General features: G+C 33.6%; 2 protein-coding genes across 4 annotated transcripts; one reads left to right on the forward strand and one right to left on the reverse strand.

The window, feature by feature from the left end:
* The first annotated feature begins 1,978 nt into the window (after window positions 1–1,978).
* LOC115987856 (methyl-CpG-binding domain-containing protein 7-like) lies at window positions 1,979–8,255 on the forward strand. Its single transcript, XM_031111467.1, has 7 exons — window positions 1,979–2,259; window positions 4,101–4,229; window positions 5,411–5,524; window positions 6,593–6,709; window positions 6,803–6,937; window positions 7,025–7,248; window positions 7,970–8,255. The coding sequence occupies exons 1-6, from the start codon at window positions 2,071–2,073 to the stop codon at window positions 7,232–7,234; spliced, it is 894 nt and encodes a 297-aa protein (XP_030967327.1). The 5' UTR covers window positions 1,979–2,070; the 3' UTR covers window positions 7,235–7,248; window positions 7,970–8,255.
* A 3,857-nt stretch (window positions 8,256–12,112) lies between these two features.
* On the reverse strand, window positions 12,113–19,141 carry LOC115987836 (protein ALP1-like). 3 transcript variants are annotated; one of them, XM_031111443.1, is made up of 3 exons: window positions 18,707–19,141; window positions 18,433–18,603; window positions 12,113–13,501 (listed from the first exon to the last, which is right to left on the reverse strand). In XM_031111443.1, exons 2-3 carry the CDS (start codon window positions 18,560–18,562, stop codon window positions 12,456–12,458), a joined length of 1,176 nt encoding a protein of 391 aa, XP_030967303.1. In that variant the 5' UTR covers window positions 18,563–18,603; window positions 18,707–19,141; the 3' UTR covers window positions 12,113–12,455. The 3 variants fall into 3 exon arrangements, with proteins under 3 accessions (XP_030967303.1, XP_030967316.1, XP_030967310.1); XM_031111456.1 differs by having other exon boundaries at window positions 18,433–18,606; XM_031111450.1 differs by having other exon boundaries at window positions 18,695–19,141.
* Window positions 19,142–25,439: the final 6,298 nt, after the last annotated feature.

Here is a 25,439-nt window from a genome sequence, read left to right on the forward strand (position 1 = left end):
CAGCACAATATTAAAAAAATAATAATAAAACAAAAAAAAATAAAACTAAACTTGATAAAGGGTGAAACTCTATCTCTTTAACAAATCCAACTTAAACTAAAACTCTTCATTATCATTATCATTAGGACTCTCTCTTATACATATAAAGCAAAGTAGTCCGAGTCCCACTCTCTCAACCTCTCCATTGTTTCCCTGCGGAAAACATGAGGAAAAAACAAATTATATATATAATATTGATTTGTTTACCTATGACAGCCATAAGGATTGTGCGGAAAAAAAAAAAAAAAAAAAGGCTCAGGAAACATGATAAGAAGAAGTTTCTTCACACTTCACTTGGTCTTTAAGTCAAATTTGTTAAGTCGGCATCAACTACAATGACAGCGGCCACAAAAAACTGGACTTGGAGCTCACTGATTGATGCACACCGTGTTGTCTTCACCGATTGTAATGGGTTTCTCACTTTCTCTTTCTCTTATGGAAATTTTTTTTTTTTTTTTTTTTTTTTTTTGTACAAAGAGGTTTCTCACTTTCTCTTTCTCTGATGAGTGGTAAAAATATTATAAAATAATAAAATTTTACCACACGTACATTGTCTGCCACACTTTGGTTTTGGTGTTTTTCTTTTTATCATTTCCTCTCTCTCACTCTCTCATATTGTGTTTGTAAAACTTTGTAATTTGTATGATGTTAGTAAAAAACAATCAATTATATTAAATATATATTTACTCTAAACATAGAACAATTTGTATCTAAACATTAAAATAGCATGAATTTCTTATTAAAATAAAAAAGCTTCAATTCAATCTTGGAGTCCAATTAATTCCTTTTGATTACATTGTAAAACATATAAAAACAAAAGTTGTCATAAAAATAAATTTTTCTCGTAATGTTAATATGATTATTTATAATCTTTTTAGTATTATGAGGTTTGAATACTCACTTAAACTTATTTATGTGCCTTGGATAAATTTTTAATAAATATTATGAGTTATTTTATTTTTGCTTTATTTTTTAAATTATTTAATTATTAATTGGTTTGACCGATGGCACCACACGAAAACCCTCTATGTCCTTTCTTTTGTTTCTACAAACTCTTTGTCTTCTAGGTATGTAAATTTCTCTTCGTAGCTTTTCTTTCTTTTGTCTTTTATATTTTTACTTTTATAGCCCATGTGTTTGTTTGTGTTCTTTCTTTCATATTGTTAAATGATCATGGTGATGAGTTTTGTTCATATTAATTTCAGAGATTATTTCATTAGCTATTTCTTGGCTTATATATATATATATATATTATAAATTATAACTTTGTAATATGTAATTATATTAAAAATTTTGTATTTATATATTTCTCTCTTATTCACTTTAAAAAAAAAATCTTTTTGATATTTTTATTAATTGATATTTTTTATTTAGCAACTGAATTTTTTATATTGAGGTTAGGAATTTGTGAGATTGAAATCCTACTTTGCAATCAAAGAAGAAGAAAAAATTAATTGTTTAAATATTCTTACAAAAATCAACGAAAGTTATGTTTGCAAAACATTCATATACATCTTAGAAAAATAAATTAAAAATTGTGCTCACTTAACGTTCATTCCCAAAAAAGTTACAATATTTGCCGGATAGTACTTAAAGAGTTAAAATATTTGCTAGATAGAACTTAATTTATTATATAAAATTTTATAAAATAATTATATAAAATAATTTGTATATTATTAATGTTACCTCATGTTTCTAAGTATACTATGCATTTATGATATGATGATTGTTGTAAATAAACCGAAATTAAATAATATTTCATATACTTAATAGTTTATGCACGGGTCAGCAACTAGTATTTTATTAAATTTAATCTTTTTTATTAAGGAGGACAGTGGTGAAAACGACACCGTTTGAACACCCGAAATCACAGTTTTTCGTGGAGACTCGAATTAACATATAGTATCAGTGACACACTTTACTCACACGCACACTGACGCTCTCGTAGTCTCGTGTTATTATTACTTTTTAGAAGAGACGGAAACGGTGATAGCCACGCCAGGGCAGCTAAAGTGACAGCATTCCCCCAAAATGAGGGGCAAATCGTCACCGTCGACGCCGACTCCACTGCAAATGCTGAGCCCACCCGAATCAGAATCAGATACTACCAAAAGGGAATTGCAGATTGCCTCCACGTCACCCTTCAGACTTCCCGATGATTGGTTCGTTGAGTTTAAGACCCGTCGCAATAACACCGCCTCCCCTGGCCGTGTCGACAAGGTACTCTCTCTCTCTTTCCCAATCGCATTTATTTATTTATTTTTATTAATGTAGGGTTTATTTAGCTTTGTGCTTGTTGGAATTGCCTGCCATTGTTAATGATGTATGCATGGTACGATTACATGCATATTGATTGAGTGTATTTGGGATATTTTAGGGTTTAGGGTTTTAGCTAATGTTAATTTCTTGGTTCATATTGTTAGATCCTTTTGCTGATTTTAATTGAACAATGAATGGAAATTTTGTTATTGAATAGAAGCAATGCTGGTCAAAGCGTGCGCATACGTAGGGTCTCAATTAGAGCGCAAAGTGCAAGCGCGCGTCTGATTGAAGTAAAAGTGCACATTTTTCAGATATAAAATTTAATAACTTAACATACAGTAAAAGTTTATATCAAAACTCAAAATCTGTATTTTTTTTTACCTGTTAGGTAAGTGCAATTGTATGATGTTTTCAAGTCGAATTTTACTTAACATATTTCAATTCTTAAAATATTTATAGTTAATTGAAAACACTTAACAATGTATAATAATCTACTTATAGAAAGTTTAAACATAAATATTTTATATAATTCTCTCTTGCTTAAAAATGATAGTTATATCAAATGATGTATATGGTTCAATCAAGATACATCTAAAAATCGTAGACCAAAAGGCACAAGAGTAGTAAATTAGTCTTGTTTGTGTCCTTTGACATGTAATTAAAAAATTGTTTATGAAATACACCACCTGAAGAATAGTGGTTGTATGGTAAATTATGGTCCATGTCATTTCTTTCAAGATGAAGCAATTAATTTTAATGATTTGTATCTTTTTTAGCAATAAAATAAGCAAGTGCACCCAGGCGTGCTTTGTACTTCTTCAAAAAGTGCCAAAAAGCGTGCTTCATAAAATGAGCTTTTCTTGGGCCAAGCGAAGCGCTCAAACCTTGCGGCTTTGAGCTTTGAGCTTTAAGCAAGCCTAAGTGCGCTTTTAGCAATGTTGAATAGAAGTTTACCATATATAAGACTTAAGAGCCCAATTGCTCGTAGATCTTTTTATTTTTAAAATTTTAATGAAAGCACAAGAGATATAAATACTGGTTGAAGTTGTTGTTGTGTGTGTTATTTGTATAAAATCTAACAGTACTCATCGTTAGCTCAACTGGTACTTCCTTCTCTCATAATTATGGGATGGAAGTGAAGTCGTAGGTTCAAGACCCTTTGGGTGCGTGGTAATTGTAACTTTTTTATTTTTTATTTTATTTTTTATGATAAGTAATTGTAATTTATTAAAATTGGAAAAGCATATACAGGAAGAGATTTGAAAAATAGAAAGAAACAAAAGAAAGAAAGGAAAGCTAAAAGATTAGTGATACAAGTGCAAAGTGTCTAAAAACTCCATCAGAGAAAACGTTGAGATGGTGGAAGAGTGTGTCGCCCATTTGAAGAGAGTTAGTAAGTGTAACTTACCAATAATAAAAATCTAACATACTCCTGATATTCTAGTTGTTATTTTCTTTCAAAACAACTTTTAAGACCCATATTGTTTGAACAAGGCATCAGCTGTGATGACAGTTCTTCTGCCATATATCATATGGTGTTATTTTCTAGCTGCCTGCAATGATATAGAAACTGCAGATATCATGACAACCTAAATCTGCATGCGTTTTTTTTTTTTTTCCTCTCTCTCTCTCTCTAAAATGAGATTTTTGCAACTCTGGTCATTGTTATTATCCCCCTCCCCTGGCCCATCCCATCCCTTGGGATAGGAATGTGTCTCTTAATTTTGAAAGTTGAATATTAGGGCTGTTTCTTTGGAAGTTCTTTAACTAAAATTGATAACGCGTCTGATATTGCGCAGTATTATCATGAGCCTGGGACTGGACGGATGTTTCGTTCTCTGATAGCTGTTAAGAGATATCTAACAGAAGAGAATCAATATACACCTACACCTACACCTGAGACAGTGAAAGCAGGAAATGAAAATACTGTGAGTTCTAAAAGTTACTTTACTTAGCAGATATGGATAAACAAGGATTCTATTAATAAAGGACCTTAAATTTTGTTGATTTTTTGCTTTGTGGATATTGTGGGTTTTTATTTTTTGAACTTTTGGTTGAAACTTGCTCACTCCAGATAAAAAAATATCACTATTGTAAATGCAGGAAATGTACATGCTCATCTTTCTATCCAGGAAAAACAAAACTATATTTGATCATTAGTTTAGCATATAAAGTACATGATGATGGGGCTTTACTTTTTTTGTTTCTGGTAACATGCTCTTAAGTATATTACAAGCCAAGGGAATTGTTGGTGAAAAAAGATTGTTTTTTGATAATTATATGACTTACACACCCATACAAGATTGAAAATTTGAATTCATGCTTCACCCCTTTCTTAGGGAGGGAGAGGAGATGCCTCCTACTTTTTCTTAAATCTGTAACCCGCTCTTGTGCTATACTAATTACTAAATTTTACTTGAGCTATTTAGTGTAGTGGTGTAGGCAGGGAATTTGTTTGAAAGGGCAGGATGGCTTGAGGGGTCTATCGTGATCATAAACCATAATAAACTTGTGACTCACCATAGAATGAGTTTCATTCAATACATCTAATATGTTGATATGTAACTTGATTTGATGTTTCTAAGCACTGGACCCATTTTTCCAAAATATAGTCCGAAGCAACTAACTTTCCCTTTTATCTTGTTTCTTTCTTCTTTTGCCATGGAAGGTAACACAAATTAATTATTTGGCCCATTTAAATGGTCTCTTGTGATGTGATGCCCTTGCTTTGAAAGATGGTCCCTAGATTAGGCCTTAGGGTTTGACCCATTTTAATATGATTATAAAGTAAGTCCGTTCATGTTATGCATTTGAATTTCTACTGTTAAGCTTAATGGCTAGAACTGGGGAGCATAATTGAAGGGCATGAACTCTAAAACAGATTAAAATTATTCGAACATTAACCAACTGGGTCCCTTTCAATCCCTAGGCACCCATAGCAGTTAGGTGTGAGAGACCAGCAAGTTCAAACATTCTTTAAGTCAGATAGATTATTATTATTATTTTTTTTTGGGGGGGGGGGGGGGGAACGATTGGTAAAAAAAGAAAGGCTTAAAGTGCCCAAATTATGAAGGTAAATTCCTCAATAATAATGCTGAAGCTGTTGCAGATGCAAATCGTGGTCCGCACCATCAAGAGCACCTCACACTTTAAGCTGCCTGATGATTGGGTCATTGAAGAAAAGCCCCGTAGCAATGCCAACTATGCCGGTATCATTGACAAGGTACTTTTATGTATGTATTAATGCACACTTATTTATCTATAAGGTAAATGATATGCTTTATGTCTTAGCAAAATGCTTTATATATATGTTGTAATTTTGTTACTACAGAATTCTGGATATGGGTTAATTTTTGGTCACTTCACTTTTCACTGATCTTATATGACCATTTGAGGGGAATTTAGTTTGGCATTGAAAAAACTTTTGTTTGCTTAAAGTGTCTAGTGATGAAAAAAATTTGCTGGGAATATCTCAAATTATGCAAATGAATGTGAACAATTTGGATCTAGATTTGTGTCTGAATTGACTTCCATTGGACCCCAGGGAAAAAATTTGAGGTCAAAAACTGCTGTTTTGCTTACCATTGTTTTCTGTTTTCTTAAAAAAAAAATGAATGGAAGACAAGGTTTAAATACCTCTTTATTTATCCTGGGTTGTAATCTCTAGTGTCAAGTACAATGACATTGGGCTAAAGATAAGAAAGTGATGCCATTTCCGAAATTTTAAAGGCTTCCCTCAACAAAGGAATTGTCATCCCTATTTAATAAAAGAGCAAGACTTAGGTATAATACTTAGGTGCTGTTCCTTAAGTTCACCTTTTAAGATTTTGCTATGTGGGTTTTTTCTCATGGGATGGAAATGTATTTTTTAATTAAGTAGCCACATGACTCAATCTTAAGCGGGGAACGTAAGGAACAGCAACTAAGGTATTGTATCTAAGTTTTGTCCATAATAAAATATTCTTGCTAAAGATGAGTTTCTAATAAATCCTGTTCTGGGCCTTTCAATAGTTGAGGGTGGATACCATAGTTGCCTTCTTATGCTAACATGCATTGTTTATCCAATTATTTCGTATTGAACATTTATTACATGCATTCCTCCAAAATCTATGGCATATTGTACTTTTGGATGATCCATTGTCCTGAAAGGAAACTATATAAGTTTGGTTCCAGCATACCTTCCTCTTCTTGCTTGCACTCACAGGCTTCACAGCTACTTTGTCCATAATACCTTTCATTAATAGATATACTTCTTCAATCATGAAATGGAAAATGTTATCTTTTTATGCAGTATTATATTGAGCCAGGGACTGGGCAGCGGTTTCGTTCTTTAGTAGCAGTTGAGAGGTACCTAACACAAGCAAATGAAAATACAGCAACACCCAAGGCATTGAAACCAGGCAATCAGGTTAGTGTGGGTTTAGTTATTGTTACTGCTTAAACAAGAATTTATTTTCACTTCTGCAATTCATAACTGTGTCTATCTGTGCTTCTTTTCCAGACTTCACACTATTGTGGTTTACGGAAAAAAAATATTTCCAGTGATATATATTCTCTGGATGTTCTTAGCAAGGACCTAGAAGATGAAGAAGATACAGTTATGTTCAAGGCGTTGAAACTGAGCAATAGTTCAACAGTGAGTTTAAAGATTAATTATGGTAAAACAAAATTCTGTTGCCGTTGTATTATTTTATTCTGTAAAAAAAATTTGTGCCTTTTGCAGCCTTCAAAAAAAACTGCTTCTCGGAAGAAAAATAATTCTAGCAAGGGGGTTAGTACTTCTGCCAGCCCACCTGAAAAGATAAATTGGGTTCTGTCTGGTCCCGGGGGGCTTATATGGAGTGCTTTCATGGATGAGTCTATTGTTCCTGAATCTGAAAAGCAAAAATGGTCTGAGACATTCATCACAACCCTTCAAGACAGGAACTTTTAATGCACAGTTTTGAGGTATTACTGTTTTAACAGAGCTGAGTTCTCATAATGGTATAATATATCTTTTGCTATCTTTGCCTATTGTGGCATACTCCTTTACACATTCATGCGTATTGCTAATTCTTGGAAATTCGTGAAAGTTCAATAATTTGTTAACAAAATTCTTGGGGATACAATTTTTATAAACATCCTCATCCATATGAAAAGTGAGAAATCTAACTCTCAAAAGGTTAGATTTTTGCATGTCTTGTCTTCATGACAATTACTAATATGACACTTAAACTGTACTTTTCATTCAAAGAGAAACACAAAGTTAAATCTTTCTTCTTCTTCTTCTTTTTTTTTTGGGGGTGGGGGGGTTGTTGCAGAATGATTATTTTTCAACCAAAAACATGTTTATCAATGTTCAAGGGCATTTTTTTTCATAATGATGAGGCTAGTATATTACACTTACGTGGCTTAATTTTTTAAATTTGTAGCCGCTAAATGATTAAACATAAATACAATATTGTCTTGTCTTATATTTAATCTTGGTTTACCTCCCAGGGAGGGGTCCAAAGGGCCCTGCCTTTATGAGATTTGACGTCATCAGGAAAAAAAAAGTCTTATACACAGTATAAATTTTAATTATAAGCATATCTAAATAACAATCATTTTGAACTCAGATTTTAAGAAACTCATTTTTCATGGGATGACAATATCTCTTATTCCTTCAGTTATTTATTTTGTTTTGCAGTAATGACCAGCAGAGGAGGAATACAAAAATAATGCATGATGCAGGAAAGTTGGTTATCAAGTATTTGATCAGCTAGGTCCAGATTAATCTTAAGCTTAAATATCAGTGTTAATATGTGTAGATAAAATTTCTAACTATGCCAACCGTTGTATAAATTGGCTGTTTCCTTTGCTGAAGGTAGTGATAATGTTTCTGTCCATCTCAAAGATAATCATATGCTTGGTGTGACTTCAAACAAATTCTGAGTAAAGAAATGTTAAGCATGCCTGTCCATGGATCCATAGTAGGATTGGATGTACTATCAAAAGTAATAGCAGAGCTTCTTGTGATGAGCTTCCACTAATTCTTTTGATTCTTATTCAGTTTAACAAAAATCCTGATGGACTCGCCCAACCATTAGATAAAGCAATATATGTTTAAGCATGTGGAAAAAAAAAAAAAAAAAAAAAAATCAATTTAATGAGAGCATGCAACCCTTATCAACTTTAACCGGATTATGTATTAATTTATTCTTGATGAATTTTGAGCTGATTTCCACCAGTTGTATTGCCCAGTAACCAACTTGTTAATAAGCTCTGGTTCAAATGCTACTCCCTCGTACTACAAGAGTGGGTTGATGCAGATCAATTTTTTGAGAATTTAATGGTCTCCTGGTCTACACAATGGGCTGACTTCCCTTGGGTTCAGGCCCTTTATAGCCCAAAACTCAATGCTTTAAATCAATGGCATAACGGGTAGGGTGGCATTAAAGGAAAATTATCTTATGAGACAGTGCTATGATACATCTCTGTCTCATAGCATGTGGGATTTAAACGTGGAAGGTCTCATAAAACCGTCTCATAAGATACTCTCTCGGCATTAAATTTGGTCCAACACTTGGTGAAAGTTAGTTAATTTAGCCCATAAAATTCCTTCTTGTTGATAAGAGTGAAATGCGATCAAATTTTCTCTAATATCAAAAAACGTGGATTTTAATTTTTAAGGGAAGTGGCCTACTAAGCATTGTGTGGCCCATATGTGCAATTAATCTCTGATTAAAAATAAAAACAAAAATAACAATATATATATATATATATATATATATATATATAAAAGACTAATGGAATTAAATTTCTGTAGGGTAAATTTTAGCTAGGTCGAGCGACCACAATAAAGTAAGTGATCATGGCTTCATTCCTACCTGGTAGGAAAAAGAAAAGAAATTAAATTCTATATTTCATATAACCATTGCATAATATACTTTCTAGAGTGTGAGTATATGCTGAAATTTTTTTTGTCAAAATAAAAAAGTAGAGGATGGATTTTGATCATGAATCTCATGCAATCGGTACATGCATGTTAGAGTTATTTTACATCTAGTTGTAATGTAGGTAGTAGGACACCACCTTCACGAAGAAAACTTTCAAGATTTTGAAGGGAGTGTTCCTCTAATTTGATCCATGATCGTGATTGTGTAAACCCTGAATTGGAAAAGTTTTGTTAAAAAAAGGAATGTGCATGGGAATCTTATTCTATTTTGATTTTATATATGCATTCTGTAAGTGGAATAAATGATCTATTCCCCTCATTAATTGAAGAGAAATTACTAGAGATGATAATTTAAACCTGCCCCCATGAGTACCCTCCTAGCATAGCAAATAGGATGAGAATAGGAGTTAACTCCCACCCCCCTACCCACTTTATTTATATTTAAACAACTAAAAATATATATAATTTTATAGGTTTTTAATAAAGCATATATATGTGCTTTTAGTCTTCAAGCTTTAAATTTATGATGTTTGGTATTGTATTATTTAATTTATATTTTGATGTAGATTTAAATTGTTTATATTGTCATATTGTTATGTTTGAATTGTTTTTTGTATTTTTTAATACTTGAATTATTGTGTTGTTATACTTTGAGTTTGAGAATGTTTTGTAATGCTAGAACTTGTTTTTTTATGTTTTATGAGTTTGGATGTAACGTATGATATATTTTAAATAAAGTTTTAACAAATCATACAAAAAAATTGAGTGTGGCGGAGCGGGTACCCAGGCAGGTGAGGAAAAAACAACCGAAGCAAGTGTGGGCCAAAGTAGGGAATAGGAAGATTGTAAAAAATTTTACAATTGGCCTCTCGGGTAATGCACTCGTTTTGTGCTTTGATGCTATAATATAGCATATATAAGTCTTAGAGCACTAGCATTGAAAAATGCTAATGCCATATTTATGTTCTTTTTAGCATTTTATGGTTCAAAATGTGCTGCATCAAAGGATGCTAAACACAGGAATTGTAAAAAATTATACAATTGTGCTACAGTACAATTCTATCTTTAGAATTGTACTGTAGCACAATTGTAAAAAAAATATATATATTTTAATCAACCCATAATTTCTCTCTCCTCCCATAAATTCTGTAATCTTCTCTCTCTTCAGTCTCTCTTTCTCATCTGCTCTCTCTGTTCTCTTCATTTTCATCGGCTCATCTGCTCTTCAAGCACCGGTCACCGCTCCGTTCTCACCGTTCCGTTCTCTTCATTCTCTCAAGCACCATCTCTTTCTCATCTGCTTTTTTTTTTTTTTTTTTTTTGGCTATGACCGGGGCTTAAAAGAAGTGGTGGGTATGGCTGAGGTGAGTTGTGGGTCACGGAGATCGGAGTGGGTCATGGCGTGGGTCACGGAGATCGGAGATCGGAGTGGGTTTTTGGCTGTGACCGGTGTTTTTGGTTGTGGTTTTTGGTTGTTTTTGGCGTGGGTCAGGTGTTTTTAGTTGTGGTTTTTGGTTGTTGTTGTGGTTTTTGTGCTTAAAGGGTTGTGGGTCGTGGTTGGGTCCGGGCTTTGGGTCGTGGGTGGGTTGTGGGTCCGGTGGGTTGGGTGTGGTGGTTATGGTTTTTGGCTGTGACCAGTGTTTTTGGGGCTGGTTTTTGGTTGTTTTTGGCTTGGGTCCGGTGTTTTTGGTTTGTGAATGGGTTTGCTCCGGTGGGTTTCAAATCGGCGGTGTGGTTTCTGATGGCTTGGGTGGTGGGTGTGGTGGCCGTTGTTGGCTCTGGTTTGATGGATTGTGTGTGTGTGTGTGGCTGTGTGTGGCTTTGTTGATGGGTCTGTGTGTGTGGGGTTCTGTGAGATGAACCAATGCTAGAGGTTGAGGGAGGCTGAGGAAAAAAAAAAAAAAAAAAACGGTTGGAAAGCCTAGGAAAGTGGAACTGAAAAAAAATATTGGTTAAAAGGAAATAATAAAAAAAGATTAAAGAATAATATTTTAATAAGAATAGAGTTTTAGGATGTGGGAGGTATTGTAAAATGGGATGGTATAAGTAATAAAGTGGCTTTTTGGGATGGTATAATAGTATAGGATAGCATTTCTCAATGCTAGTGCTCTTAGAAGACTAGATACTGATGCTCTTATCCTCTTTAAAAACTAATGGTAAGAGCCGGTAAACATGATAATTATATCGGCAGAGCCCATGCTCCGTGTGTATATATATATATATATATATATATGTACACACATGTTCATTTTCTCTTTTTCTACGAGAGTACCGCAAATGACATAAAACTGAACTAAATTTCTTAAATTTGAATATTACTTCTTTTTTCTTTTTTAGGGGAGGATATTACTTCCTTGGGTTCTTTTGCTCCAAAAAAAAAAGAAAAAAGAAAAAAGAAGCCTTTATTGAACCCAATGTTCACAATTTTTAACTATGATTTTTCCTTAATGCCATAGCACAGAATATGCCTATAGACACACACACACACACATCTGATGTTCTTTTCTAAGTTGATATTTCTTTTTGTAAATCTGAGTTAGCTCAACGGTTCTTCCCTTCCCCTTCAAGCAACAATATGTATTGTCAATGAATTATCAGCCCTTTAATCATTCGTGCTTTGAGCATTGATGCTGCAACATCCAATCTGCAACTTCCAATTGAAGCTTGGTCACTACCATCAGGGCAGCGGTGAAAGTAGCTTCTGTTAAAGAAAATGGGGACAAGATTGGGCACAAGAACCATAGCCTCCCAAGTAAAATTGCTCCGGCATGGTTAATGAATTCTAATACTTCCAGGATCAAGAGCATCAACAAAAGATAAAGAAATTGAAGAAGCTTAATTGAGCCTCATTTCTGTCTAATCACGTGCACCAATAATTGAAACAGAAACATCACATTCAAAAAGATAAAGATATGAGATGGTCATAATAAAAATACATGGGGAGTGCCAAATCTCTCCAGCATATTTATTGGACACGTCCAATAATGGAGCAATTTTTTTTTTTTTTTTTTCTAATACAAAATCTCGAGCTCTCACTTTGGTTGTCTCAGCCTGTCATCTGGTTCCTTCTTGAGTCTTTGCCAGTAATGCACTGTCTTCCTTAAATAATTTACAAAAAACAAATAAAATATGAATTCAACTTTATATTTTTCAGGAGATCCTGACCCAGATGCTCCTCATAAATTACAAGACAGCAATCTTTAACCAACTAATTCAGAAATCAGAAATGGAAAGTTGATTAAGGTGGCAACCTTCCAGACAAGTAGAGAGACAGCCTATCTCTCATATGAATACCCTTTATGTCCTCAGTTCCACAAACCTGTTGGTGGTAACCTGAGTCATGGTCATGAGACAAAGGTACTTCGTCCTGCGCCTCATCTTCCATATCAATAACAATGTTATGAAGCAGGCAGCAAACAAGAATAATCCTCGGCAACCTATGTTTGTCAGGCCTCCACATCACTCCTTGAATAATTCTCCACATGTCTTTCAACCTTGCCAATGCCCTGTGCGCCACCATCTGAGTGGCATGATGCCGCCTATTGAATTCAGCTCTTGACTCAGGGAGTTCTTTCCCTTCATAGGGGATGATAAGATAGGGAAGTAAAGAATAGCCTAAATCCCCGATTATGTATTCCCTTATTTCTGATCCTTCGGGGAGCTCTAAATTTTTCCCATTCAACCTCTCTCCTTTATCACATAGTTTGCAGAAGTTTGAACTCTGAAACACTAACCAGTCCTTCATTTTTCCTGGCCATCCAGTGACTATGTCTCGAAACCTCATGTCTGGGTCTACAACTGCCTGCAACACCATGCTATGGTTCTTCTCAGGGTCAAGCCACACATTACTTGTGGGGTCTGATGCAGGCAAACACATCATGATATGGGTTGTATCGATCACACCACAGCAATTAGGAAGGCCACGTATTTTCTCAAATTTAGATTTTATTTCTGTCATTTCCATTTCAGTGGAAGGCCACTTCAAGTGGTGAAGCCCCCTCTCTTCCATGGATTCCACAAAACGCCAGGTCACTTGGGAGACAGTTGAGTGGTTCAGCCCAAATGAATCACCAATTGTCACTAGTGACTCACCAGAGCTAAGTCTTCTTAAAGCTACAGCAACTTGATCACATAAAGACAAAGGCTTGCCATTTGTAAACATATAATGTGCAGACTTAGCCATCATATCTTCCTTCACAAGTGAACATATGTAGTCAAAGGTTTTTCTGGATATCTTAAAAACAGATTCAAACCTATCTAAACCCTTTGACGGAGATTGAAGACCTGCAGTGAGGACCAAGGAAGAGAGAAATTTACTATTTTCAAACAAGCAGTGTTTAAATTTGGTTCAAATGCTCTCTGTAGAAATTAACAGTAAATCACATGCAACCAACATTGTCCTCAACTACACTTAAGAGAAGACATACGAAACATATATATACAAATAATTTTAAAATGAAGTATGCGTTTGGATTAAGATTAAAAATTAAAATTATTTCACTATTTAGCTTATTTTTGCTACTATTCATGAGCTCCATTGCATTTTTTGGACTATTCATGGGCTCCATTATACTATTTCAACTAACTTTTACCTTTATCTACAATACTTTCAGTAATAATTTTTCAGTTTCAGCAAAATAAGAAGTATCCAAACACACCCAAAGTGTACAAGTTTGTATGCTAGGTACACCAAAAGGGATTCCCAGAACTGATATTAATGTAAAATAAAACAAACAAACTGGTTGAAACTGATGTAGATAGTATAATCAATTAATGGATTAGTTCAGACATGATTTGTTTTGACTTTTAAGCATGCAAAACAACAAAAGGTGCAGACAACTAAGAAAGCATTATAAAGAAGATTGACATGGTGTGATTGTTGAGGCATGTTATAACATAATTTTTTTTCCCTCATCACTCAACAACTAAGTTGACATTCATTACAAGGTAAACTTGCAGGTATAACATTTGGCTGTTACTCTGGACTAACCAAATTTCTATAGTGAATTCATTTCAACTTATGCAAACCCAGCCCAAACTTCTCCAAAAATAAAGACATAGTTAAACATACAGGTAAGTGCCAGTTCTCATGCTAGGCTGCACATACAGGTAAGTGCCAGTTCTCATGCTAGGCTGCTCTGGGGTTAAGGGATCAATAGATGAGAAACATATATCCATCTACAAAAGTATAAAATGTGTGATGCAGGTTGAATGGGTTTCGTTTTCTTTTTCACCAAGGTGAAATTCTCCTCCATTCTAAACATTGAAGGAGAGATTTTTAAACAGCTTCTTTCAAAAGAATTCAAACTTGAAAACCATAAGGTGAAACCATGCATTCTGGCTGCTGACAACCAGTGTGGTATAATCAAGTATACCTGGGTTACTGTGAATATTCCAGTTTTTGTACATGATGAATCAAAGGGATCATTACTCAATATTATTTAAAGACTTCATGACTTTTAGAGGTACAAGTACATACCCATACAGTTCTTGGGCAGAGGATCCAAATCAGAGAACCACCTGTCTCATTATCTTTTATTTTATTTTATTTTATTTTTCTAAGTACCCACCATATTGTCCATTATCATAAAAAAGGCTCCAAATCTGTTTTGGAAGCCAGTGAAGGGATGAGAAATAATTCGATTTTCCTTGGCTCTCATTATTTGAATCACAGGTAAGGAGATGAGAAGGAAGAATGAAAGAAAAACTTTTAACATTTCAAAAATAAAATCTCAGTAATTTTCTTACAATGAGTTATGCACACCATTTCCCAGAGGGTACAATTACTTTGCATAGACAAACAAATAAATAAAAAAAGTTTAAGAAAGAGAGACATTTAAAAGAAAGTCTCTCTCCCTCATTTTCCTACCATGTTTTCCCTTTTTCTTCTACGAAGTAACATAGCAAATAAGTTTCATAACCTATATGTGCACCAACTTTAAGATTACTGGACTTGAATTATTAATGGTAAAAAACATCAAGCAATGCAGAGTAGGAGCTAGCTCATTTCTAGCATACCAAGAGATAATCTCATTTGGAACCATCAGTTAGTGTACTAACACTTACATGTATACTATATCAATTTTTTTATTCCATGTCAAATTAATTTATATAAGCTTATATTTTCCTAAAGTCTTTTAAAATTTCTCTAATTGTTCATTTGATTTCATTGATTTCTGTGCATAAATGTCACTCTGTGTGTATTCAATTGCAATAATTTTAACTCATCAACCTCATGTAGCAGTTTGCCCTATATACCTGCCATTTATGGCTCATTGAAAGTTTCAAATTTTAGAACACCACCAGTTTCTTGTCAATTACAAGCACAATCAAAAACCCATATTTATACGTTGAAGTTCTTTACAATCTTAACTTTTAGTAAATCCTTGAAGCAATTTTATAAGTTCCAAACTTATCAAAAAGGAAAAAAATACAGTATAGTGCTGCACTTGAACATTAGAGCAAAGATGTTGAATTGGTTATAGACTCAATAGAGAATTTTACTCTAGCTGAAGGTTATTGAGACCTCATCAGTGAGCAGCTAGTAACTGAATGCCAAACTGACATATTAAAATTTACAAGTCCTATAAATGTGATATACCACACAACATTCTATAATGTCTACAGCTGCTTTGTCATATTCACTCATGTTATGTATACATACGTGACACTTCTCTTCCTAGAGACTATTTTAGGTTTTATCTGAATCTACACTTAGGATTCACCTGAACTGGAATGGGATTGGGTTCTTCATGGTGTTTTTCTTTTCTTCCTTTCTTTGGTTGGAGTAATGAGCTTTTAGAGTCATCACTTATCAGAATGTAAATGGGGCACAGTGCATACTGATTTCCTATGGTTTGTAATGATGATGATGATGATGATGATGATGATGATGTGTTCTTTTTCCAAACCACTACCCAAGAAATGGTGGCAAGGAAACATATTCAAAAGAAAAATCAGGTTCTTGACAAATTAGACTAATATAATTTTGACAATTATGCTACAGACAACTTAAAATGTATATTTATCAGCACTTATCAAAAAAATGATATTTATCAGCAAATGTAAAGCATATAAAATAGTTGTTCCTAAATGCCTCTACCTGCCCTATGTGCCTAATGAATGAGCATTTTCATTGATGATACAAATCTTAAGATATGATCAGTAGGACATCTAACCGGTGAATACATATCAGAGATAAATAAATTTTGAGACTCCAACAGCATGCATGAACAAAAATACCATTATAAATATTCTTTTAAAGGCTGACGTCATAACTGCCTATAAATAAACCAACAGCTAAAATTCCAAGCAAAACAACCCAAAAATGAATAGGCCAACCACCTCTACTACAACAAACAAGGTGGCTTATTTTTGGCACCAACATTAATGAATAAGTGAAGATGAAAGGATCCTCTCAAAAAAAAAAAAAAAAAAAAGTGAAGATGAAAGGAAAAATTCTTTAGCCAGTCCTGATATCCCTTTGACCTTTGTGCATCAGAACTGAACTTCCCTCTATGAGTAAAATGTTCCATGTTAAGACACATCAATAATATTAAAGTTGTGACCTCAATGATGCCATTCTCACCATTATAAACAAATTGGCTGATCTATTGGCAACTAGAAAGGCAAATACTGCTCTATCTTCTTCATTAGAAAATCTTCAAGTAGGTCTAAGTCTTGCAATCTTTTAACTAGTTACTGACTGCCTCTTTGTTTTTGGACTTAAGATAGAATGACAAGTTTTCACAACTTTATTGTAATGATTGGATGCTTAAAGGCCTAATGGAAACTACTAATATTCCAAATCAAATTTCTGTATGATAAAAACTTCCTCTTTTTTGGAAAAGCAAAGATCTAAATTTGATGAAATATTTAATAGATCAATCCAATATGTATGATGTATTCTTGATTTCTCAACCATCACCTCAACACATGGAAGAACAGAAACCAAAAAAGAGTTTGAGGGAGCATCCTAGATCATGGTAATCATCAAAATTGTTGTATACAATGGACTACACTATTTTATAAATGCCTCATAAAATTAATCATTCATTATACCATGCTTTAGGGAACAAGACCAGAATATCACCAACAAACAACTCCTGGCTGGTATTGTTAGCAAAGACTTTCTCTTGTCTACATAAGCCATTCATTCATATTTTTTATGTTTTCCTACTCCATTGCTACAACTGCATCTTTACAAGCAGTTCCATCATTTAGTAGCAGAGTGCCTATTGATTTGCCACTGCAAGTGATGGTCATAATAATATTTACATGCAACTCAGAGGCAAAATATCTGAGAACTTTATTTTGGTTTTTGACATAAGACCTAGTAGTAGTGGTTTATCAAATTTGCTTTGAAAAAATAAACACTAAACTTATATATTACAGTGTTACACAACAATTTGATAATTTGGACACCTTTTTATTAAAGAAAAAAAAAAAAAACTTAATTTCAAACCTCCCATCACTTTGGCAGGGGATTTAATGGAAGCAGATTAAACTGAGCATGTATCTGCAGGGTATTATGTAATGACTCTCCACAAGTAACAATTCAAACTGCAATCATCCAAATATGGATTTGAGAATTTTTTTTCTTTTGCTTTTTCCTGAGCACCATATAAGGGAATTACATTTGTTTCATAGTAAAATAAGATTATTAAAATAAATAAAAAATAAAATCTCAGTTACTCTCAAATTTTCAACTGCTTGACGTATTCAAAATAAATTATATAATTTGACTCTTTTCGTAAAACCAATAAATAAACTACCTAAAATTATATGTCCTATAAAACAATAAGAACAAATAATCCAAAGGCATTCTTCAATAACAAAGATACCATGCGTGCCCATTAATATATATAATATAGCCTTATCCTTTCCCACGTTCACTAAGACAATAAAACCAGAATGTTAGGTAAAAGGGACGACCTCAAAGTCAGATTAGGGATCCTTCTTACATACCTAAATGTATCTGTGATATTTCAGCATATAACTTGTATGATAAAAAAAATAAAAAATAAAAAATAAACCCAATTGAATAAGCCAAAATTAAATTCATCCAATGAACCAAAATTTCATCAAAAAACTACATACCCATTATAACAAGAATGATCATTAAGAACAACATCAACATTTTTATAGCTGGACAAGAACAAAATAGAAACAGTAAACCAAGTAAACAAACAAACATAATCTCTAATGAGACATACCATTAATTCTCCTTGAGAACTCATCCCACCAATCTAGAGGTCCCTCCTCTGGGGACCCAGAAGCAGAAGCATTCTCTTCATGCTTCTTCTCTGTCTTTTTCCTCTTTCTGAACCCTCTAACAGGACCCATCACCAAAAACAACCCAATTGAATCAAAACCCAGAAACCTAGCTGCTTCAAAACAACCATAAAATCAGAACCAAAGAAACTGTACAAGAATCACAGAAAAAAAAAAAAAACCAAAACCCATTAGAGATATTACACTAATATGTACCACAAACACAGCAAGATCATGAAAGAATGATGACACAAGTAGTAGTGGCTCGTAACATGCATAGAAGACTGTTACTTGCAAGTGTGGTAATAGCAGGTGTGTTTGTATGTATGGGTGTTTGAACTTTGAAGCATGCAAGAAGAAAATAAAAAAGAAAGAGCTTGATAATATAGGAAGAGGAAAAAAAAATAGAGAGAGAGAAAAAAAAAAAAAACTGTGTTGCTACATATGTGGGTTGGTGATGGTTTAAGACAATGTGATAAGAGAAGTGAAAGACATAGACATTGGTACTTTTTAACACACAGAGTATCTCTTTCTCAGTTTATTTTTAGATTTCCACAGAGAGAGAAGCTCTCCCTTGCTTTTTGAGGTTTGCTAGATTTGGTTAAAGTTTTCGGCTTTCTCTCAAATTTATGAAGAAAAACAAGGAGCATCTTCTCGTGCCACAAGGATTATTATTATTATGCATTTATGCATAATAATATATATATATATATATATATATATATATAAATGTATGTGTGTACAATAATAGACTGAATAAAATTAAGGACCAGGTTAACTGAAATGACATATATACCATTATATTTTCTTTTTCTTTTAGGTTTTTCCATAAATGACAACGAGGCTGTATTTCAGTTTTACATGGTAAGAACAAATTTTCCCACCCAGGGCAAATTTGGTCATTTGAGGAAATATCATAGAACCTGTGGCTTTATTATAATTAATAAAAAAATTGATGATTATTTAGTGAGAAGGGAGAGAGAGATAAAGGGAAAAAAGAAAAGACACTGACTGGTAAAAGCCTAAAAGGAAAGAAAAGAAGTTGGGGAGAAAATTGGAAAAGTAGTTATCAAATTAAAGTTAGGGTTAATTATATTAAGTTGAACCAACTATTACAATTTTTTATTTTTTTTTTGGAGAAAAACAACTATTACAAATTTAACAGCTAATAATTGAAATCTAAGCTTTAAAAATCATACCAATTAAAACCTCCTTCAAACCTAAAAATTATCACAAAGTCAAAGCTAAAAAGTAAATGGTTTAAATTAATATGATTTTAAAATTCCATGATTTGATTTGACTAATGAAATTCCAACTCAATACAATTTGGGACTTAAGAAGATAATTTTTTATATTTATTTAAATTTTAAATTTTATTTATTTAATTTGTTATATTTGCTTGTTTAAAAACCATTCTTGCTTTTTAAGATACAAGATTGCTAATATTTTTTGTATTTAGTTTTTATTAATATCATTTATCAAGTTTTTAGGAAAATTGATTTTCAATGATTATCCGACATATTCATAACAAACTTAAAACCTTTTTTTTAAAAAATAATTTAGGGTTTCAATTGTGTTAAATTTCTAGTGCCCAATATTTTGGAGACCTTCCGTAGATGGGAAAGAATGCAAAACTGATATATTTTATCATTCTCTAATTTTGAGATTATTTTGTGTACAATTTTGGGGACATCTATTTGTTTAATGGAGGCCTTAAAACCTTTTTTTTTTTAAATTGGGACAAGTGGGGCCGAAATGGCGTGGGCCTTGAGCCGCCACTGACGAAATTACACAATTTAAGTTATAACAATCTTAAGACGTTATGGTTTAATTGAAAAACATTTAAAATTGTGAGGTTTGATTTTAAACCACCACTAAAATATATGATTAAAAATATAATTTACCATTAAGTTTGATATAATGATCTTAAAAGATTAATTTTTATTTAAAGAAAAGTAGCTGCTAAAGAAGGTAGTTTTAAGGGTTTAAAAAAAACATAATATGTTCAAAAAATTATAATTAAAAAAAAAAAAAAAAAAAAAAAAAACACTAAACTAACAGAGTATTAGTTCAGTGCATAGGCCATTGACAAATCATTTGCATAATCCTACTTTTGATTTGAATAACCTCACACATACTAATTTCACTACTCTCTTTCCATTTTTTTTTTTTTTTTTTTTGAAAGCCTTTCAAGTTTTTTTGAAAACTTTCATTCATAAAACAGTCAAGAAGATACACTGAAGAAAAACAGAGTACAAGCTACAGAAAAACAGAGCATAACAAAATAAGAAAAAAGCAACAACTTAGACCACGAACAAAGCCAAGCTTTAAACCGTTCCTTCAGCTCTCGCCATGTCTTCAATCCAAACAGGTATAGTTGAAATCCAGACCTGTTCCTCAGCAGATTGTTTTGCAAGCTGTGCAAGTTCGTGGGCTATTTTGTTGCCCTCCATACTGATATGTCTGATTCTTGCCTCCTAGAAACTTGGAAAATTTTGCAGATAGCTTTTCACAATGTGGCCAATCACACTTCTCACTTCCTTAGCCTCAATAGCTTGAATTGTCTGCAATGAGTCCCCTTCAAAAATGGTCCTTTCCAAGCCCATGTTTTTTGCTAAGATCATTCCTTGTTCCATAGCTATGGCTTATGTTTCCTCCACAGCTATTCGACCCGATAGAGGAAGACATTTTGCTGCTACCACCTTTCTTTCCCAATCTCTAATTACAACACCCACTCTAGAATGGCCATCAACAGAGGGAACAGCCCCATCTACATTTATTTTGAATAAACCCACAGGTGGTGGAGTCCATGCTTTCTCATTTCTCTGAGGACTATTTATATCCCAGCTCCTTGTTCCCTTGAACTCCTTTATCATTTGGATTGCTGTCTCCCAAATGTGATCCTCAGAAACACCATTTCCCTCATGAACAATTTGGTTTCTATTATACTAAATCATCCAGGCAACACCAAAAAAGATCTCCATGTCCCCCTGTGTTCCCTTTTCTAGCAAATATAAGGCCAAGTCCACAATCTCCATGTTGGTTTCATTCAAACAGATTGGGCATTCATCCCATTTGCTCCACACTCTTTTAGCAGCTTCACAGTAGATGATTGCATGCTCAGTTGACTCAGGTTCCCCACAACAAATAGGGCAGGTAGGATCCACTTGAATTCCCCTATTACTCATATTCAACATAGTTGGGATGGCCTTCATGCAAAGTCTCCAGGCAAAAACTCTCACTTTGGCCGGAATGTTTAAGTGCCACATCTTTTTCCAAAGTGGGGCACATACATCCCCCACTGAGGATTCACCTCTTTCATGCTTTTCTACAATTTCCTTAGCCAAAAAATAAGCACTTTTCACCGTGAAGATTCCTTTTTTATTTCCCACCCATATTAGTTGGTCCTCCTGTGGGTAGTGAGGGATTGGGATGCTTAGAATTTTCTCCACTTCAAAACCAAGAAAGACTTTATCAAGAATGTCCTTTCTCCATCTTCTAGTGTCTTGATCAATTAAGGCCGATACCATGGGGAAATCTCCAAAATCTTTCCTTGGGGAAATGACTTTATAAGTCATTGGGGTTGGTAACCATCTATCATCCCATATATGGATTGTCTTCCTATTTCCCACTCTCCATCTTGTTCCTTGCTGAAGAATCTCTATGCTCTTATGAATGTTTCTCCAAGCATAAGATGGGTTGCTGCCTATGCTTGCATTTAAAACATCCCCATTGGGAAAATACCTTGCTTTGTACATGCGCGCCATAAGCGATGTGGGATTTTCCAACATCCTCCATCCCTGCTTTGCCAACATAGCCAAATTAAAGGCATAAAGATCCCGGAACCCCATTCCCCCTTCTAACTTTGATTTGCACATTCTTCACCAGCTAACCCACGCCATTTTTTATTCTTGATTCTTCTGCCCCCACCAAAAGTTCTGCATCATCCCCTCAATATCTTCACAAAGACCTTTGGGAAGTAAAAAACACCCCATTGTGTATGTGGGGACAGCCTGAGCAACTGCTTTAATAAGGATTTCTCTTCCTCCAATTGATAACAATTTCTCTTTCCAACCGGTCATCTTTTTCCCCACTCTCTCCCTGACTTCATTGAATATTTGCTTCTTTGATCTCCCAATCATTAAAGGTAGGCTCAAGTATTTTCCTGGCTGTACATTCTGCATTGAGCCCAGCACATTCTTCACCCTTTCTCTTGTTTCTTCCTTAGTATTTTTACTAAAAAAGACCGATGACTTTTCTGTGTTTACTTTTTGGCCTGCTGCTTCCTCGTATTTGTGCGTAACTGTGCATAGCTCTCTGCTTTCTTGCTTCGATGCCTTGCAATAGATCACACTATCATCGGCAAATAAGAGATACCCAATTGTTGGGCTGCCCCTACATATAAAGATGCCTAAAATCTGCCTTCTCTTTTCTGCCTCCACAATCAAAGCCGTTAGCCCTTCTGTACATAAAAAAAACATGTAGGGAGATAAGGGATCACCCTGGCGTAGCCCCCTTGTAGGGGTAATACAACCATGGGCCTCACCATTTATGAGAACAGAATAGGAAACAGAGTTTATACAGCTCATAATCAAATTAATCCATTTATTATCAAAGCCCATTTTTGACATAATTTTTTCAAGAAAACACCATTCCACTCTGTCATAGACTTTACTCATATCTAATTTAATTTCCATATACACCTCTTTCCCATCCTTTCTTTTCTTTAGATAATGCATTATTTCAAAAGCAACCAGGACATTGTCAGTAATGAGTCTACCTGGAACAAAAGCACTTTGGCTTTCGGAAATGATGGAGGGGAGAAATGGTTTCAGCCTATTTGCAAGAATCTTTGACACAATTTTATATGAAACATTACAAAGGCTTATTGGTTGGAATTCACTTATCTTTGTTGGAATACAAAGCCTTTCAAGTTTCCACACTCATAATTGAATGCATGCATTATTTGGATGAACCGAAAAATCTTTTCCCCCTTCTAGATGATCAGGAGTGCATTTTGTTTTTGATTCTTAGAATTGCCCCAAAAATACAATGTATTATCAATACTTCATCTCCAATTAAAAATACTTTTTTTGCATCAAATTGTATGTCATCTTTTATAAATAATACCGGGTGACTGTGGTACTGGTCATAGGCTTTTTATGTTTGGACACACCTTATGTATTTATCTACCAAAAAGCACAATAAAGTGTATACATAATAGCGTTTTTCGCGTTTTCTAAAGGTACCTTATTCTTTTAAGATGATAAGAATAATTTAAAATTTGTAATCTTGAACATAGTAATTTTAAAAAAAAAAATCACCTTATAATGTTTGAAGTAGATGTTGACAGGGGCGGAGCTAGGATTTTTTGTTTGGGGGGGGGGGGGCGAATTTTGGTATTAATATATTAGTTTTAAGTCAAGATAAACTATTGTACACACACGTAAACGTACATATACAAATATAAACATTAATATTTTGATACTAGAGTAGATCATAATTTATAAATATTGTACATAAAATTAACAACTTTCAAATATATATATATATATTCGCAGGAAAAAATTGGCCTTTGCCCTTTTTAAAAAAAACAATCCAACATTTTGCCCCATTTCCAAACTAATTAGGGAAATGCCTCTCTTTTGAAACTCGATAATCTCAAAATCGAGTTATTAAAAAAAAAATTCTAGAGCCCTATAGTGGCGTTTTTAAGGAGCCTATAATGACATTTTAAGGACATATAGTGACGTTTTGTATCTCGAGCTCCTTGAACTCGAGTTATATGTAAAAGAAAGAAAAAAAATTGCATGTAACTCAACTTCATGGAGATCGAGTTACAAAATGCTACTATATGTCCTTAAAATGCCACTATATGCTCCTTAAAAACGCCACTATAGAGCTCCATAATTTTTTTTTATAACTCGATTTTGAGAAAATCGAGTTTCAAAAGAGGGGCATTTCTCTAATTAGTTTGGGAAATGAGGCAAAATGTTGGATTTTTTTTTTTGAAAGGGGCATTCGCCCATTTTCTACTATATTCGCAAGATAATTTTTTAAAGAAACTTATCATCTTTTAAACTCTAATGAGTATACAAAAGCTATATAGTTTGATATTAAATATATACAAAAAACGAATTAAAAAAAAAAAACAAAAACTACCTTATCTCTATAAGACTATAACTACTAGAGCAATTGACAAATTCTTTTGGTTTTTAAGAGAATTATTGGACCAACTCAAACATTTAGGGGGCCAACTTCTATTTTTGTAGCTAAATATTTAAAGTTTTAATACTTATACATAATATAAAATAATTTTTTTTAAATTTTGGGGGGGCCATGCTATAGCTCCGCCCTTGGATGTTGAGGTACCCTAAAATGGTTTATATATCATGGTGGACTTTTTAAGGCTCTTTGACAATGTCAAAAGAGTAAGTATTCAATATCTTCCGAGCAATGTTCCCCTCTCTCATATAATAATGGGTTCTATTAATTAAATTCATGATAAGTTTTACCATTTATGTGAAAGAATGAAGCATTGCTCCATAATATTGAATAATTTTTCATCCTAAACTTACACAAACCGTTCAAACACGAGGCAATTTATGTCATTCCAAGGCAATGATGAAGTGCTAATGCTGTGTCTATAATGTACAATTATGGACAACAACAACTGAAATAATTCTTTCAATAATAAAGAATTATCCAAAATTAAAAACTTTACTCTTACAATGTGATTGGATAGTTTGGAAGAAGAATATAGTAAAGGGTGGGGGGAAAGTGAATGGTTCCCTTCCCCTTGGGAATGGTTATCCCCCCTTTTTTGATTGTTTTAAAGTGGAATCTCATTAACACCGCACATCCTTAGTATGATGGTCTCTCTACAAGTATAAATGCTTGTGGAGTGTGGGGGGTAAGGGTTAGGATTCAAGTTTTCAGAAAGGAGTTT

Source organism: Quercus lobata, chromosome 1 (assembly GCF_001633185.2).
Source record: "Quercus lobata isolate SW786 chromosome 1, ValleyOak3.0 Primary Assembly, whole genome shotgun sequence".
Taxonomy (NCBI): Eukaryota; Viridiplantae; Streptophyta; class Magnoliopsida; order Fagales; family Fagaceae; genus Quercus; species Quercus lobata.

Bases quoted from the DNA above. Each gene is read 5' to 3' on its own strand.
- LOC115987836 (XM_031111443.1), bottom strand. From the start codon at position 18,562: ATGGGTCCTGTTAGAGGGTTCAGAAAGAGGAAAAAGACAGAGAAGAAG. The intron at 13,502-18,432 runs GTATGTCTCATT...TCCTCACTGCAG, and splicing joins GTTCTCAAGGAGAATTAATG to GTCTTCAATCTCCGTCAAAG.
- LOC115987856 (XM_031111467.1), top strand. From the start codon at position 2,071: ATGAGGGGCAAATCGTCACCGTCGACGCCGACTCCACTGCAAATGCTG. The intron at 5,525-6,592 runs GTACTTTTATGT...CTTTTTATGCAG, and splicing joins ATGCCGGTATCATTGACAAG to TATTATATTGAGCCAGGGAC. The intron at 6,710-6,802 runs GTTAGTGTGGGT...CTTCTTTTCCAG, and splicing joins CATTGAAACCAGGCAATCAG to ACTTCACACTATTGTGGTTT.